We start from the raw sequence: 18881 nt of genomic DNA on the forward strand, positions 1-18881 counted from the left end.
TGACTAATTCAATCTTTACTATGACACAACCCTAATACAGGTGAAAGGACCAGGTTGGATAGGTAACCCTTGACATTGGGCTGAATTTTATGGGCTCCCTGGGGACAGGGATGACAGGTGGGGTCATGGGAGATAACCATAAAATTGGGGACCATACCAGCAATGCCAACTCAAGTGTCTACCCACGCACCATGCCCTGGCTGTAATTTTACCAGTGGCAGGGGAGGGTAGCCTGTCCATCGGCCAATTAAAGTCCTTAAATGGCCAATTATTATCCACACCAGGCCTCCTCCCACTGCTGCTGAGATTCCACATGTGCCTGAGGAGGCTGGTACCAATTGTCCAGCTCGTCCAGTGAAATGGGTCGGGCTGATGAGCAGGCAGGGAGTTTGCCTCCATTGCAGTCCCACATGCCAATTGGAAAACCACCCAAGCTTTTCCCCACCTCAAGTTTCTATTTGCCCCCTGCTCTCATTCACTCTGACCCCCCAATCCCCACTTAGGGCATGCCTGCCTTGCCCTTATGTGACCCTGGGCTTACCTTTGTTGGCCAGGGGCTGCAGCTGAACTGCTGACACAGGGAAAAGCAACTTTTGACCTCAAGTAACCTGAGTCCAGTCACTGGCCTGAGCCGGTTTGAAGTAGCTGAGTTTCTTGAAGAACAAAGGGAATGAGATAAGAAACAAGTCCTTATTTAGGAAAGGAGGAATGAGGTAATGCTACCTAAGTCTTGGAACAAAGCCAATGAGAATATGCCACAGGCTAGGCAAGCAGGCCTAAACCAACGGGAGAGAGACAGCACAGCTTGAAGAGATAAGATTCAGTATAAGACTGGAGGATTTTGGGCGTGGAGCAGCGAGACTCCGGAGACCAACCATCGCAGAAGCGGAAGAACCTACATCAGCAACGTAGAGACACAAGAGAGAGAGAACGGAACGCCTGGCCAGGGTCAGCTCTCCTTTTCGGGTATTAGCTTTTATATTCTGTGGCCCCTCAGGGAGTGTCAGAGAAACCTAGTGGGTGTGCGTTTAGATCCTAGTTTTGGGTATAAGACTGTATAACCTGCTGTAAACTGCATGTCTATATTTAACCAGACGCATAAGCTATATGTAGATGATCTAACGACGCGAATAAAGCGAATTTAGAGTTAAGAGAGAATTGACTCTTCTCCTCTTTGTACTAAGCCAACAACCGTTGCCGGTGACCTCCGGCAACACCTTGAAGTTTGGCTCCATTGCAGCACGTTTACCTCGGGGACCGCCGCAGTCCCAGCAGTGGCCATTTCTCCCGGTGGCGCTATTGGGACCAGAGAGCTTCTGGCCATTTGATTGGTGGGGGGTGGGTGGGGGGGAGGGTTCAGCGTTCCCGCCAATGGGGTTAGAAGTCATGCCCCAAGCCAATTAACGGCTTCATGACTATTAAAAAGCTGTGGGGCGAACTAAGCAATTGGGGAAGGGGGCTGGGGGCGGAGTTGGGGGAGGTGGTCCTTCGACCATGAATGTTACACCTGTCGGCCGGAGGGGTGACCCTCCCCCTCCCCCTCCCCCAGCAGAAAATTCGGCCTATTCTCTCCACTCCTGTAACGACCCAACAATTAACCTCTTTCCCCTTGAACTCTGCTGGCTTCAAAAAGCAACTATACAAGGTGTGTGAGGTTGTGCATTTTGGACCTGAACGTTTACAAATGGTGAAAGCATTCAAGCAGTGGAGGTCCAAAGGGACTTAGGGGCCCATGTACAGGATTGTTAAACTGAGATGGACAGGTACAATCATTAAAAAGGCTACAGCTATGCTGGGCTTTATATCTACAGGACTAGAATTCACAAGTTGGAAGTCATGCTTCAGGTATACAGAGCCTTGGTTAGATGTGAACAGTTCTGGGCGCCACATCTTGGGATATATTCACCTAGGAGTGAGTGCAGTGTAGATTTACCAGGATGATACTTGGACTCCAAGGATTAAACTGAGGCGATATTAAACAAACAAGGGCTGTATTCCCCGGAATTTAGGAGGTTTAGGGATGGTTTGATCAAAGCTTTCAAGATATTAAGGGGGACAGAGAGAGAGAATCTTCTTCTGTTGGTTGGAGAGTATAAGACTAGGGTCTAAAAAACCTGGCTGTGCCCTTCAGCAGTGAAATTGGGAAACATGGGGCGGGAGCGTCCCAGATTTGCACTGTGAGGTAGCTGGTGGGAAAACAATGTTTTTCCTTCCGGTTGCAATGGCTGTGTGGTCCCAAACCCGCCGCATTAATCAGGCATTCCCGGGATACACGCTGTTTCGATGGCGGGCAGGCTCCGATTCGCCTGCCATGCCACCACCTCGCCACTTCATTACGCCAGGCACCACATTTAAAGTGCAGCCGCGCTCAGTGCTTCCAGCCCAGGACTGCAGCAAAGAAGACATGGCCCCGAAAGGCAAGAAGGCAGCACCCCTCGAGCGCCCTTTGGATGCCGTGGAGGCTCCGCTGTGATGTCCTGTATCCCCGCTCTGGCCATAGGAGGGGCAGCTACATTACCACTCTGGCTTGGTAGGTGATGGCATTGGTGATCAGTGCCAATGCTGCACAGAAGAGGTTGGCCATCCAATGCAGATAGAAGATGAATGATCTCATCTGTGCAGCCAGGGCATGGAAACCATCTCATCACTCTAAACTCACACACTCAAAACCACCACACATTCACTGGCATCTCACTCACTGCCAGCTCAAGGGACATCACCACTCACTCTCTCTCGCACACCCTCACATCTCCATCTGGCCTCATCTCCTCTGGAGACTGCCTCCTTAGCCCTTACCCTCTTGAGCCACTTGCACAGATCAACATGTGCCCCCAGGCACACCCTACAATACCCACCTTCCCCAGCACAGCCCTCGTCCTGCAACCTCTTTTCTTGCCTGAGGCCACTTCTCCCCCTTCCCCAAGCAAGCCCTAGCCCTGCAGCCATTGACACATATGGTTGATCTGGTAGGTAGAGACCTGCCCATGAGCCCCGCATAAGTGACGTGGCGCTGCCTGTGAAGTCTGGCGCTGATGACTCCAAGCGCTGACCGAAGCAAGGTAGACAAACAAACCTTGAAGTCCCGAGTGAAGTGCAGCCCGCCAGGTGCACGCCTATTATATGTTGTTTTGAAGCACGTTGGCAAGTTTTCCTGCTGATGTGAGTGGATGATCCAGTGGGGGTGGGACGATTCCAGGGGGCTGGCCTTATAATGATATGCTGATGTATTACAATGAGGTTCCTGATGTCCAATGGCGGGGGAACGTGTCCCGCCATCGACGAGCTGAGCGAAAGATTGCAAACTGGTTTCACGACGTCATGAAACTGATTTCTGGCCTTCTCGCAATATCGTCCGCCCACGCCTCTGAACGCGCCCGATGCCAGCGGGCATGGAGAATCCCGGCCTTAGTGTGTCATAATTTGTGGAATTCCCTTCCACAAATGGCAATTGATGCTAAGGCAATTTGTTCAATTTAGATCTGGGATTGGTAGATTTTGGTTAACCAAAAGGTTATTCGGCCTAAAGCGATATTTGGAGTTTCGACCACAGATCAGTGATGATCTCATTGAATGTTTGAACTAGCTCGAGGGACTAAATAGCCTACTCCTGCTCCTATGTCCAGGAGAGAAACAAATATCCTTGGATCATCCAGTGCTCAACAAATTGGTTCAAATGTTATTGCCAATAAGTGAAATGAGATATCAAGAGTCCTGCTGAGAATATCACTTCGCTCCTTTTAATTTATACTTTTGTCACAACAGAAAAAGCGTACATCTTTTCATGGTTACCCAATAAGTTTACAAACTATTTTTGATCGAATTACATGCATGTTCAGTAATGCATATTGCCCAATGGTTTATTGACCTTGGTACCAAGAGGGTAGGTGTGGCCTCTCTTCATGATTCCTCGCAAGAATTCCTCATGTTCATTCCCAATATATGGAATCCCTGCTTGCCTGGATGAGTGTGGCGTGAACAACACTTAAGAATTGCTGAAAAAAGAGACCTTTTTTGGTCGAAGGTTTTGTCTTGCACTCATCAGGGCAATTCCCAAGAAAATACCAACGACAATACCATTGACAACTGCCAATTGTCCTGATGAGTGCAAGATGAAAAGCTTCAATAAACACTGTTTCTTTTTTTTCAGCAATACTCAAGTTCTGTAGTACCAAATGACCATTTGAACACTTAAGAAGCTCGGTATCATCCAGGATAAAGCAGCCTGCTTGACTGGCACCCCACCCACCACCTTAAACATGCACCTTTCAGTGCAGTACTGAGGGAACGCGGCACCGTCAGAGGTGCTGCCTTTCAGATGAGACATTAAACTGAGGTCTCATCCGTCCACTCAGGTAGATGTAAAAGATCCCTTGGCCTTATCCTGTAGAAGAGGTTCTCCCTGGTGTACTGAGCAACATTTATCCCTCAACCAATACTATAAAAAACAGATTATCTGGTCATTATCACAATGCTGTTTGTGGGAGTTTGCTGTGTGTAAATTAGCTGTCATTTTTCCTATAGTACCGCAGTGACTGTAGCCGGAATTTTTCGGCCCCTCCAGCTAGTGGGATCTTCCAGTCCTGCCGAAGTCAATGGACGTTTGAACGGCTTGGCACATCTGTCGCGGGGGAACCCACCATTGTGGGGCCAGAAATTCTGGCCTACATTTCCAAAAGTACTTTCGTGGCTGTGAAATGCTTTGGGACATCCTGAGGCATGACAAGTGCCCTATAAATGCAAGTCTTTCTTTCTTAGAGGCCCGTCTGTATTGACGTTCACCTACCAATGACCCACCCACGTACTTAATTTATCCAGTACATTGTGTCACTTCTTAGCTGCCTCCTCTGATTCACCTTGTGTGGGAAGGGGTCTCTCTTTCTTTGGCGGGTCCTCTACCCACCAGCGTCTGCAATGGGTGACACTGAAAATCAGATAGATGTCCTTGATAGGCGAATGAACAAGTCAGAAGGATGGACATGCATTTAGAATTGAACGATGGCATCAGAATGGATGCCTAGCTGCCTCGGGCACTGGTGGGCATGGCATGAGTTCATTGACTTCCAGTTGATAAATGGTGCATATTTTATTCCAACTATATTGCTGGGAGAAAGGTGGAAATTTGGGGCATCGTAATTCAACTAGAAGCTTTGATAAATACATTTTCACAGCTTGCAAAACAGAAATATCCAATTTCATCTTATAATGGTTTTAAAACAATGAAAACCTTCATGTCTACAAAATGTATATCGCTAACTTTAGCTGACATCATGACTAGAACTAACCGTGTTCAGTGAATTGCAAAGCTTGCAAGAACAATGTCACCTCTGCAATTTCAGAAATAATCCATCTGAAGAACTCGGAGCCACTGCCGTGTTGCATAGTTGGAGATTGTTATTGTTTATAAAACTCGGGCTCGTAAAAGAATTGTGAAGTAGCATTTGTCTTTATCACAGGTAGAGTGTCAGCATTCAGCTCAATCAACTGTCCGTGTTCTTGGCATCAATAACCTGGGTATTGAACCAAACAGCAGGCAAGGGTGGCATGGTGTCAGGGCCATGCATGGCCCATGCCATCTGGAAGAAGGAAGGTAAAGTGCAGGAGGTCCGACCTGCTGAGCAACTTTGAACGGTTGGGATGCTTTGCTACGTCAAGTGGAGTTAGCATTTGGAGTATCACAGAGAAGTACAGTGCAGCAGGAGGCCATTCAGCCCATCGTGATTGTGCTGGCTCTTCAGTTGAGTTATGCAACTAATTCTGGTGGCTGTTTACCAGCTGCCATCAGAAAGAAAATGCTTCCGTTGCTGTTTCACCTCTTCCTTTGCTTAATAAATAATACGCAATTGGTTTTTCAAGGCGGTTTTCAGTCAGAATACAGACTGTATGGTCTAAGGTGGACTCACGTTGTTACCTGTGGTATAGGTAGATTGAAATGATGGCATCACCTTTAAATCCTCATGAGGGCCTGAAGAGTTCATGGAATGCTGGTTAGCTGGTTCAGTATCTGCCAATGATGGTGGTGGCTGGCATTTGGTGAATCCATTTGCATTTGTAGGTCAGGATCTAGGAATGAAGCAATAATCTCCGATCTGCTGCAGAAGTAGTGGCTTAGCTCCTTGCTGGTAAAGGATTACATTTGGGGTTTCATTCTGCATGTTTGCAAGTGACAGTGCTTCCTCTTTAGTTATAGGTTTCTGTGGGTCAACTTGGAGCTTAGGCGGGTAAGGGTGTTCAGGGCCATGAATGGGCACCCTCCAGTTCAAAGGGTCAGAGACTCCACCCTGTTGACACTCAGCTGAAAGGCCATGATCTTTGTTTGTGATCAGTGTCGCCTGCTTGGGAGGACTGCTCCAGTGGGCCAATTGTTCCCCAGGCGGAGTTAACACATAGTTAACACTGTCGTCTGGTTGCCAAGGCGTAACTAGGGGCTTTTCTTGTGAGACGTCAGGCCAGCTTGGCGGTCTTTGTGTATTTCCCTCATCCACTATTGGAGCACCGGCCTCCGCCAGCGTCTCTGCTCCGCAGTTGGAAACCACTGGCCGCTGACCAGCCGTAGAGTTTGCAGTTGCGTCGGAACCTGGAACTGGGTGGCTGGAACTGGAAATATCTGCGCCTTTTGTGTGAACGTAGCCGCTATTAGCCCCTGGCGAGGAGGTTGGGTTAGAATTTGTCAATGGTGGACACAGGACATAACTGGAAACGGAAACGGTTGGTTGTTCCGGCATTGACTGCTTTAAGCAAGTTCTTGCAGTGTTATCCGTGTGAACGTGATAACCGGTTGCACTTGGTGAACTGGACATAGGCTGCGAAGGATCCAGAACATAAGCGGAAGTAGGCAGAGGCGGTGTTTGTTCATCATGTGCCTGATCCGGCACCTGTTGACTTTCAGAGGCATTCTCTGGGAGTTTCACATATCCAGGAGCCCCTTGACCACATTTGAAAGAGCTTTCATTTTGGTTAAATCCATTCTTTAATTCCAAACAGGGCTTTGACAAAGCTTGATAGTTGAATAAATACGGACCATTGTAATCAGATGGATCGCTCTGTATCACTGGAACGTTGAAAGGTGCTTCTCCAAAAGGCTCTGCTGTTCCAGTCTCACGATATAATTGCCCTTGACCAACTTGATCTCCAGTCATCGGAGGGGAAGACATGCCTCGTTCCTTCTTGATCTGGGTGAATTCTGCTTCTTCCCTGTTGTAGGAACAGGAACAAGCACACACAAGGGTAAATTTTACAAATGCATACAATCCATCATTTTCTATTTCCATTAATTTGAATGCAGGGACAATTGGCAGGTGCTCATCCAGGCTAATTTTAGCCTCCCGCATATTGGCGGCCACGTTTCCTACATTACAATGGTGACTGCATTTCATAAGCATCTAATTGGCTGGAAAGGACTTTTAAACAATTGGTGGTTGTGAAAAGCACTGTAGAAATGAAGGTTTTCCTTGGTTTTTAATCTTTGGAATTCCCTCCTTAAAGCTCTCTGCCTCTATCTTTCCTCCTTTAACACAGTCCTTAAAACCTCCCTCTCTGACTAAGCATCATCTGTCCTAATGTCTCCTTATGTGGCTTGACGTCAAATTTTGTCTGATTACATTCTTGTGCAGAGCGTTATGTTAAAGGTACTATATAATTTTAAAAAAATTCATTCATGGGACCTGGGCATCTCTGGCTGGGCCAGCATTTATAGCCCATCCCTAATTGCCCTTGAGAAGGTGGTGGTGAGCCGCCTTCTTGAACCGCTGCAGTCCATGTGGTGTAGGTACATGCACGATGCTGTTAGGGAGTTAGTTCTAGGCTTGTGACCCATTGACTGTGAAGGAACGGCCGATATATTTCCAAGTCAGGATGGTGAGTGGCTTGGAGGGGAATTTGCAGGTGGTGGTGTTCCCATGTGTCTGCTGCCCTTGTCCTTCCAGGTGGTAGAGGTCATGGGTTTGGAAGGTGCTGTCGATGGACACTGGGTGATTTCCTGCAGTGCATCTTGTAGATAGTACACACTGCTGACACTGTGTATCGTGAGTGATGGAGGGAGTGAATGTTGAAGGTGGTGGATGGGTTGCCAGTCAAGCGGGCAGCTTTGTCCTGGATAGTGTCAAGCTTCTTGAGTGTTGTGGGAGCTGCACTCATCCAGGCAAGTGGGGAGTATTCCATCACACTCCTGACTTGTGCCTTGTAGATACTGAGCAGGTTTTGGGGAGTCGGGAGGTGAGTTACTCACCGCAGAATTCCCAGTCTCTGACCTGCTCTTGTAGCCACAGTATTTATATGGCTGGTCCAGTTCAGTTTCTGGTCAACCCCCCAGGATGTTGATAGTGGGGAAGTCAGCAATGGTATTGCCATTGAATGTTAAGGGGGCATGGTTGGATTCTCTCTTGTTGGAGATGGTCATTGCCTGGCACGAATGTTATTTGCCTAAGCTGTTGTTGCAAGGCATTGTTGTTGCTAACTAAGGTCTGCCATGGGAGAATGCCTTGTGAAACTTATCTTTAAGAAAGATGAGGGTGACATCCTAACCTTGAGGCTTAGACAGTATATGTATATGTCCAAGCTGAGCTCTTACGGTTTTTAATTTCTACACCTGTTAGTGAATTGTGAAGGATATCAGTGATAGAGTGCACTCAGGGTTAGGTATAGGGTTAGGGTTTGGGTTAGGGTTATATATGACACAGCTTATCAGTGAAGCAGGGATTACATCTCACTGCTTTTGCAGTGTGCTTTGACCCCAGTCTCAAAAGTGTATCCAGCACTGGAGATTTGAGGCTTGTAGCCACTGGAGTTTAGAAAAGTAAGAGGCAACTTGGTTGAAACATATAAGATCTTCAGGGGTCTTGACAGGGTGGATGCGGAGAGGATATTTCCTCTTGTCGGAGTATCTAGTACTATAGGCCGCTGTTTAAAAATAAGGGATCGCCCATTTAGGACAGAGATGAGGAGAATTTTTTTCTCTCAGAGGATGGTGAGTCTTTGGAACTCTCTTCCTCAAAAGCTGGTGGAAGCAGAGTCTTTGACTATTTTTAAGGCAGAGGTAGATAGACTCTTCATAAGCAAAGGGGGTGAAAAGTTATCGGGGGTGGTTGGGAATGTGGTGTTGAGGTTACAATCAGATCAGCTATGGTCTTATTGAATGGCAGAGCAGGCTCAAGGGGCCGAGTGGTCTACTCCTGCTCCTAATTCGTATGTTTGTGTTTATGGCCTGAATCTTCAGCTCGGTGAGCAGGGGCGGGGCCCGCTTGCCGAGGCGTAAAATGATGTGGGGGTGACATCGGGCGGGCGTCCTGACATTACCGCGCATCGTTTAGATTTTCTGTTTGGCGGGCGCCCAGCTGACTTGGCTGCGCACCCACCGAACTGCCAGAGGCCTATTAAGGCCATTTAAATATCAATTAAACTAGTAAACTGAGCTGCCCGTCCAACCTTACGGTTGGCGGGGGTGGGGGGGCAGGCGAAGAGCCCAGGCGGCCTTCACATTTTTCATGGAACCTCATCCACGGGCGGGATGAGGTTTCATGAAGGGTTTATTAGCTCGATAAATTTTTTCATTAAAGTTCATTGACATGTCCCAGCTCATGTGACACTGTCACATGAGGAGACACGTTTTAACATTTTTTTTCCTTTCTTTATTAAAATGTTGGTAACTTAAACAAATCTCCCTGAGGCAGCCCTGTGCCTCAGGAAGATCTCCGTGCTCTTTCCTGCGCCATGCATGGAAGAGCACAGACCCCGACTCAGGGAATCCCCCCCACCTGCACAGGGAGCGCTCAGCGCTTCTGGGCGCACGTCATGCTGGGCGGGCCTTAATTGACCCATCCACGTAAAATGGCGGCGTGGTTTGTGCCCGCCCCCTGCACAACCTCCCCCCTATAGGGGGAAAATTCTCCCCCATATTTCTGTCACTTGCTGATTCTGGTGCTTTCATGAATAAGGTTAGCAACCTAGTACCCCAATGTATCATGGCCAATTCTGATCTGTGTACTCAAGAGTGTGTCTACATAAACCCATTGCACTGAGAGTCCTATAAAATGCAGAGTGACTGACAGCTTCACCTCACTAATTGGCAACATAAATGCAAAATCAGAAGTGAAAGGACTGTGTTTTCTGTGGAATTCAGATAAGAAACGACAACCTACATTTATATAGCACCTTCAATGTAGTGAACTATCTCAAGGCAGTTCACTCAGAGCGCAATCGGATAAAAATCGACACTGAGCCAAAGTGGGAGACACCAGTGCAGGTGGCAAGAGCTTGGTGAGAGACTTAGGTTTTAAGGACAATCTTAAAATGAGCAGAGTCGGAAGAGCAGATTTTTAGGGAAGGAATTCCAGGACTTGGACCTGTGAGACAGCTAAAGGCACAGCCTCCAATGATGGGATGAAGGAAGGCCGTGATGGACAAGAATCCAGTGTGGGAGGGTTGCAGAATTCCTGGAGGATTGAGGGACTGAAGGTTGTAGAGAAAGTGAAGAGCGAGTGTAAGAAATCTCTTTTTATTAGTAAAATGATTCCTCGCAGTTCAGGCTCGAATGTGTTGTCCAAATATCCAAGTGTTTCACTCAGACACAAAAATGCAGCGATTATTATAGCAATGAACACATGTCATCTGATTTTCTTTTAGACACAATCAGGTTCAGTTTCTGCAGGTATTTTAAGGCTGATTGTTGATGAGTTCTTCCCCTGTTCCAGGGAAACTCTGCCTATCCCTTGCTCAATGGCTTAATTGTTCTGTGTTCAATTATCTGAGTCTGCTTGACTGATCTATGCTCACTGTGCTTGATTGGTTAAGCCTGGGCGTGGACTCAGAGCTAAAGTAAACAGCAAGTCCTAGAAGCTGAGCTGTAAGCATGGGTGCAGACGTTTTGTGATTGCAGAGGTATTTTAAAGCACAGTAAATAAAACCTATTGCACACTTAGGAACTGGTGTCATCTCTGAATTGCTCTGAGGTAAATCCATTATATAAAATATAGAACAAACCAGCAAAAGGGAACATCCCTCCCTGCGAGTCCAGAACCTTCATTTTTGATGTCAAGTCAGGTCACCTGATGCTCAGAAATGTGTAAGAGAAAGATTTCTCTATGTAAGCTCCAGGCTCTGATATAATGGCTCTTTCTATGATACCAAGGAACAGAAGGCATTCTGCCTATTTATCCATTGACTTCCCCATATCCCTCCCTCCTTGTTACAGCCAAACAGTTATTCTAGCTTAACAAGTTCTGAGGAACAAAGGGACCTTGGCGTGTGTGTCCATAGATCTCTGAAGGTGGAGGGGCATGTTAGTGGGGTAGTGAAAAAGGCATATGGGACACTTGCCTTTATCAATCGAGGCATAGATTACAAAAGTAGGGAGGTCGTGTTGGAATTGTATAGAACCTTGGTGAGGACACAGCTGGAACACTGTGTGCAGTTCTGGTTGCCACATTATAGGAAGGATGTGATTGCACTGGAGGGGGTGCAGAGGAGATTCACCAGCATGTTGCCTGGGATGAAACATTTAAGTTATGAAGAGAGGTTGGATTGACTTGGGTTGTTTTCGTTGGAGCAGAGAAGATTGAGGGGCGACCTGATGGAGGTGTACAAGATTATGAGGGGCATGGACAGGGTGGATAGGGAGCAGCTGCTCCCCTTAGTTGAAGGGTCAGTCACAAGGGGACATAAGTGAGGGGCAGGAGGTTCAGGGGGGATGTGAGGAAAAACCTTTTTACCCAGAGGGTGGTGATGGTCTGGAATGCGCTGCCTGGGAGGGTGGTAGAGGCGGGTTGCCTCACATCCTTTAAAAAGTACCTGGATGAGCACTTGGCACGTCATAACATTCAAGGCTAATGGCCAAGTGCTGGTAAATGGGATTAGGTTGGTAGGTCAGGTGTCTCTCATGTGTTGGTGCAGACCTGATGGGCCGAAGGGCCTCTTCTGCACTGTGTGATTCTGTGTGATTCTTTGAACAAGGTCTCAGGGCATGAACAAATTGAAATGGATGATGGCTCAAAGTTGAGAATGATTGATTGGGAAGAATAACAAGGCTGATTCTAATAACGACCTAGCAGTGCTGGACAGTCATTTCCATGGTGCTGTAACATGGTTTATGTATTGAGGGGTTGTCTTAGATCCACTGACATCAACCTATAAGTGCTGATGTCCTCTGGCTTGTTGGCAATGGCAGTTTGTGGGGGGAGAAGAAACCTTAAGAGGAGCAAGTCAAACTCCATCTTGCTCTCGTACTTCCCAGTGAGGCGATTAGCAAGAAACAATAGCAGGAGCCTGGAGTTAAAAAAAAAGGACTTACTTTGAAATGAACTGGGGAGATGTATCCAATGATTCATCAGCCACAACTTGGCAGATGTTGCTTTCTTCCGGTGCTATGGTTTCTGCAGGGAACCAATACCCCAGCAGCCCTCTCTAAAAAGGGAAAGAAACATATGCATAGGTTACCAGGGAGCCCAGACTGAATTAAGCTGGTATTGCCAATGTGCCGTATGGTACATGCAGTGTCTGCCATCATGATGCAACCCAGATGATACGGCACAGTGTTTCAGGAGTGACTGTGCTTAGTGAGCAGGTTAGATCACAAGGAACCAAATGGCTTCCGCTTTGATGGTCAAGTCAGTTGGTGTCATTTGGAACAATGCAACTGGTCTTTGTCACGCTGCAGTTGATATGGGGCAAGCGGATATGGTCAATTGTCTTTGATTCATTCATCCATGGGCCGTGGGTGTCACTGGCAAGATCAGCATTTATTGCCCATTCCTAATTTCCCTTGAGAAGGTGATGGTGCTGACCTGCTTCCTTGGGCTGGCTGCAGTCCGGCATCATTTTCGAGACAGCTGACTGGCTTGCTAGGCCATTTAAAAGGTCGGTTAAGAGTCACCCACGTTGCCATGGATCCCGAGTTACACATAAAGCAGCTTCGGAAAGGCTGACAGATTTTCTTCAATAAAGGGCATCAGTGAACCAGATACAACAACCTGGTAGGTTGGTCAATATGATGATGCATTGTAAATTTATTTGATGAGCTGAATTTAAATTCTCCACCCGTCACAGCGGCATTTGAACTCTTGCCTTGGATTATTAGTCCAGGGCTGGGATTTTCAGGTCCCGCCAGAGGCGGGCATCGTCGCCAAGTCAATCTTTTGGCTGCTTTCCAAATCTTTCCATCCTGCCCGGGACGGTACCTGCCCCTGGAAAATCCCGGCCCCCTGACTCTGGATGAATGGTCCGCTATGTAATCACTGTGGGCAGGACGTTTAGTTCGTGGGGACGTAGGCGGGCCTGGGTGTGGCCGGGGAATAGGCCTCCAACCACGATCGGCCGCCGATCGCGATTTCACGCTGGGGTTGGCCAATTAGCGGGCAGCCAGTGTGAAACGTGCGCTGATATACTCGGCCCGGGAGGAGTGCGGGCGCTGACAGAAGCCTGGGTGTAGACCAGCGTGCAATGAAAGCTCCCCGAAGGAGCTTATTTGATTCAATTGGATGACGGAAACCCTCATCTCGCCCTTGGACGAGGTCTCATCGAAAATGCAAAGTCCGCCTGGAGGCCGCTGCCAACCGTGAGGTCGGACGGGCCATGAACAGTCGGAGTCAATTGGAACTTTACAGGGCTTAACTGTCCTCTTAATTGTCGGTGGGCGCGCTCCTGACTTCCGCGTCTGCCCGCCGGCCGCAATACCGGGCGAGCGGGGGATGACTGTTGGGATGGGACGCTCGCCGGACGTCATCACGGTGCCCTTTTACACTTGAGCAGGCCGGGCACATTGAGTTAAAAATTCTGCCCTGTGATACAGTGCCCAAGCCTATTGATGGTATAAAGCCAGAAGATGTATTGGATCAATGCTTCAGGTCCTGAAAGGCGTTCGAAATTCGTGAAACAGGCTGGGTGGTATCACCAGGTTAAATTTTACATGGATTTCACTGCCCTGACATCTGCGCATAGGGGTGTCCATGACTATGCCTTTACCGTATAAACCAGTAGAGGTCGCACTAGAGCAATGAAACAAGGAAACAATGACCTGGCTCTCTTTGAGGAAAAGTTTGCTCTTTGCTGGGTCCGGGATACTATCCAACCAGGATCTCTTCTTCCTTTAACACGTAGAACAGACGGACAAAAACAAAACAATCATGATTGAAGTTAGAAGATTGGAGGTGGTCAAAGTTCCGACAATACGTAGAATTGCTTTGAACGTACACCACAGAAACAGGCCATGTCGCCCAACAGGTCTATATCGATGGTTATGCTCCACATGAGTCTCCTTTCACCCAACTTCGTCTAACCCCTGACCTTTCTAATCCTTTCTGCCTCGTTTAATTATCTAGCTTTCACTTCAATGCATCTGGGCTATTCACCTCTACTGCTCCATGTGCTAGCGAGTTCCACGGCCTCACCGTTCCCTGGCTCAAGGGGTTTCTCCTGGATCCCTTATTCAATTTATAGTGATGACCCCTGGTTTTTACCACCCAAAAAGTGACCACGTTCGTCACTTAAAGTGCACAGCAGAGACTTGGGCCGGGATTTTCCAGCCCTGCTACTGAGCCATTCAAAGTTCCATTGACTTTGGCGGGATCGGAAGCTCCCACTGTTGGAAGGGGCTGGATAATCCCCTCCGCCCCCACCCCCCCTCCCCGGAAACTGTTTACATCCTCCAGATGCTTGCAAGGCGTTCCCTTTTTACCAAGGATTCCAGATGTTTCACTTGTAAGATGTTGGATACCTGAGAATTTCCGAAGAACTCGAACTGAGAGCTCACAAATCTATGTATAGGACAAAGGACACACTGACTGGAATCTAAGTGAGGAGCCTGGATGGTTTATTTATAACAGAAGGATACTTTGGAGTGAATTAGGCTCTTGAGTACTTTTTGTTTTTCCCCAGGATTTGGGTGTCACTGGCATTTATTGCCCATCCCTAATTGCCCTTGGGAAGGTGGTGGTGAGCTGCCTTCTTGAACCGCTGCAGCCCATGTGGTGTAGGTACACCCACAGTGCTGTTAGGGAAGGAGTTCCAGGATTTTGACCCAGCGACAGTGAAGGAACGGCCGATATATTTCCAAGTCAGGATGGTTAGTGACTTGGAGGGGAACTTGCAGGTGGTGGTGTTCCCATGTGTCTGCTGCCCTTGTCCTTCGAGTCAAGGTTTAATCAAGGCATTTAAATATTTTATGTGCTAAGTGTCAGAGATCTATTAGTGAGTTCCAATTGGAAATCTCATTGAGGGGACCCAGGCAGTTTAAAACATAAGGAATAATATACTTTACCTTTTTATTAGGCAGAAGAAGGGGCGAATTAAGATGATTAAAATCATCAGTATTACAACTGCTGCAATAACAATCGGCTTATGATCTAAATAAAACAAAAATAAAGAATAACAAAACTTTCATTAAATTGTTTCTTTGTTGCTTTTCTAAGAGAATCGTACTACAGTGTGGTCCTCAAAGCGCCCACTGAGGTCTGGTTCGTGCCATGATTATACTGAACAGGAGTGCTGTGTTTGGCTGCAGTAGAGAGCTTCAATTAGAGATGGGTGACTGAGGGAGTTTAAGGGTTAAGTTAAGGGATAAGTTCTATCTAAAGTCTCGTCTTTCTTTAACTTAGCAATTGATTAAAAGTTGCTGTTGGGGTTGGAAGAAGGTGAGTTTTAGAGCAGAGAGGAAAGGCCAGCGAGAGCGGGATAAAAGGGTGCGTGAAACAGAGGCCGAGATCGGAGAGGAGAGGCATACCCTCAGGACCTTCAGGCGGTGGAGTTTGAAGTGACGTCATGATTCAAAAAGTGACACGACGCAGGGGAGGCAGCTGATTGGCAAGTAGGGTCAGGTGAGCACTTCTACTTCCACTTTTTCTATTAATTAAACTGCTGCAGTCCATTAGCTTAAACAAAATAAGGTGAGGACTTTGGGCTGTAACGGGAGTGTCTGGAGCAGAATAAGGCCCCTAGCATAGTTAGTATTCTTTAAAGGGGGTAACTAATGAGCTTAATCTGAAGGGAAATCATGTCAGCAGAGCTCGTACCTGTGATATGCTCCTCCTGCGCTCTGTGGGAAGTCATGGACACTTCCAGTGTCCCTGGCGACCATGTGTACAGGAAATGTGTGCAGCTGCAGCTACTGGCTAACCGAACTTTGGAGCTGGAGCTGTGGGTGGATTCACTGTGGAGCATCCACGATGCTGAGATTGTCGTGGACAGCGCATTCAGTGAGGTGGTCACACCGCAGGTAGAGACTGAACAGGCAGAAAGGGGATGGGTGACCACCAGGCAGAGTAGGGGAAGGCAGGTAGTGCAGGAATCCCCAGCCGGGGCCGGCCCTCTAACAGATGTACCATCTTGGATGCAATTGAGGGAGATGACTTCTCAGGGGAAAGTAGCAGGAGCCAAGTCCATGGCACCACGGGTGGCTCCTGCTGCTCAAGAGGGGAGGAAGAAGAGTGACAGGGCTATAGTGATCGTGGATTCAATAGAAAGGGGAACAGACATGCATTTCTGCAGCTGCAAAAGAAACTTCCGGATGGTATGTTACCTCCCTGGTGCCATGGTCAAGGATGTCTTGGACAGGCTGCAGGGCATTCTGAAGGGGGAGGGCAAACAGCCAGTGGTTGTGGTACATATCGGTACCAACAACATGGATTAAAAGAGGGATGAGGTCCTACAAGCTGAATATAGGGAGTTAGGACATAAATTAAAAAGTAGGACCTCAAAGGTAGTAACCTGAGGACTACTACCAGTGCCACGTGCTAGTGAGAGTAGAAGTAACAGGATATATCAGATGAATACGTGGCTGAAGAAATGGTGTAGAGGGGAGGGATTCAGATTACTGGGACATTGTACTTGTCCCACCTTCCCCAGAACTGGTCCCAAACAGTACGGGTTGCATCTGGGCAGGACTGGGACTAATGTCCTTGGGGGGGACTGTTTGCTAGCGCTGTCTGGGAGGATTTAAACTAGAATGGCAGGGAGATGGGAACCTGAGCAGGGAGACAGAGGAGGGGGAAGCACGGATAGAAATGAAAGACAGAAAAGTAAGAAGCAAAAGTGGAAGGCAGAAAAAACGAGGGCGAAATGCAAAATAAAGCTAAGATGACTAACGAGGTTAAAAAGACAAGTCTAAAGGCATTGTATCTTAATGTGCAGAGCATTCACAATAAAGTAGATGAATTAACAGTGGAAATAGATATAAATGGTTATGATATAGTTGCAATTATGGAGATATGGCTGCAGGGTGACCAAGGATGGGAACTGAACATCCAGGGGTATTCAATATTTAGGAAGGACAGACAAATAGGGAAAGGAGGTGGGGTAGCATTGTTAGTAAAGGAGGAAATCAATGCAATAGTGAGGAAGGATATTGGCTTGGAAAATCAAGATGTGGAATCTGTTTGGGTAGAGATAAGAAACATCAAGGGGCAGAAAACATTGGTGGGGGTTGACTATAGGCACACAAACAGTAACGGAGATGTAAGGGAAGACATTAAACAGGAAATTAGAAATGCATGCAATAAGGGTACAACTGTAATCATGGGTGACTTTGATCTACATATAGATTGGATAAACCAAACTAGCAATACTACTGTGGAGAAGGATTTCCTGGAGTGTGTACATGATTTTCTTTAGACCAATATGTTGAGGAACCAATTGGAGAGCAGGCTATCCTAAACTGGGTAATGTGCAATGAGAAAGGATTAATTAACAATCTTGTTGTGCGGGATCCCTTGGGGAAGAGTGATCATAAAATTATGGAATTGTTCATTAAGATAGAGAGTGAAGAAGTTGAATCTGAAACTAGGGTCCTGAATCTAAATAAAGGGAACTACGAGGGTATGAGGCACGGGTTGGCAACCTTACTAAAAGGGTCGACGATGGATAGGCAATGTCTAATATTTAAGGAAAATATGCGTGAATTACAACAATTATTCATTCCTGTCTGGCGCAAAAATAAAACAGGAAAGGTGGCTCAACCATGGATTTCAAAAGGAATTAGATATAGTATTAGATCCAAAGAGGAGACATATAAAATTGTCTATAAAAAGAAGCAAACCTGAGGATTAGGAGCAGTTTAGAATTCAGCAAAAGTGAACAAAAAGATTGATCAAGAAGGGGAAAATGAAGGGCAAGTTTTTTACGCAGAGGGTAGTGAGGGTCTGGAAGTCGCTGCCAGAGGAGGTGGTGGAAGCAGGTATGATAGTGTTGTTTAAGAGGCAGCTTGACAAATACATGAATAGGATGGGAATAGAGGGATACGGGCCCTGGAAGTGCAAAATGTTTTAGTTGACGGGCAATATGATCGGCGCAGGCTTGGAGGGCTGAAGGGCCTGTTCCTGTGCTGTACTTTTCTTTGTTCTTTGAAGTATGAGAGTAAACTTGCAGGGAACATAAAAAAATGACTGTAAAAGCTTCTATAAATATGTGAAGAGAAAAAGATTAGTGAAGACAAATGTGGGTCCCTTACAATCAGAAACGGGGAAAATTATGATGGGGAAAAAAGAAATGGCAGAAGAATTGAACACATATTTTGGTTCTGGCTTCACATAAAGAGGACACAAATAATTTCCCAGAAATGTTAGGGAACCAAGGTTCTAGTGCGAGGGGGGAATTAAAGAACATCAGTATTAGTAAAAAAATGGTGCTCGAGAAATTAATGGGGCTAAAGGCTGAAAAATTCCCAGGGCCTGATAATCTACATCCCAGATTACTAAAGGAAGTGGCCCTGGAAATACTGGATGCATTGGTGGTCATCTTCCAAAATTCTATAGACTCTGGAGCAGTTCCTACAGTTTGGAGGGTGGCAAATGTAACCCCACTATTTAAAAAAGGAGAGAGAGAAAAAACAGAGAATTACAGACCAGTTAGCCTAACACCAGTAATGGGGAACATTCTAGAGTCTATTATAAAAGACGTGGTAA

The 18881-nt window shown here is 46.9% G+C and overlaps 1 protein-coding gene across 1 annotated transcript in view; it reads right to left on the reverse strand.

Moving 5' to 3' along the window:
- Positions 1-3715: 3715 nt before the first annotated feature.
- The window catches only part of LOC144669266 (cytokine receptor common subunit beta-like), a 62151-nt gene continuing 46985 nt past the window's right edge, over positions 3716-18881 (reverse strand). Inside the window, exons 11-14 of the mRNA XM_078531592.1 lie at positions 15245-15329; positions 14003-14072; positions 12281-12393; positions 3716-7191 (exon numbers count right to left, since the gene is read on the reverse strand). Of these exons, the coding sequence (XP_078387718.1) occupies positions 6054-7191; positions 12281-12393; positions 14003-14072; positions 15245-15329 (1406 nt within the window). The 3' untranslated portion in view covers positions 3716-6053. The remainder of the gene's footprint in view (positions 7192-12280; positions 12394-14002; positions 14073-15244; positions 15330-18881) is intronic.

Source organism: Cetorhinus maximus, chromosome 29 (genome assembly GCF_964194155.1).
Source record: "Cetorhinus maximus chromosome 29, sCetMax3.hap1.1, whole genome shotgun sequence".
In the NCBI taxonomy this organism is placed as follows: domain Eukaryota; kingdom Metazoa; phylum Chordata; class Chondrichthyes; order Lamniformes; family Cetorhinidae; genus Cetorhinus; species Cetorhinus maximus.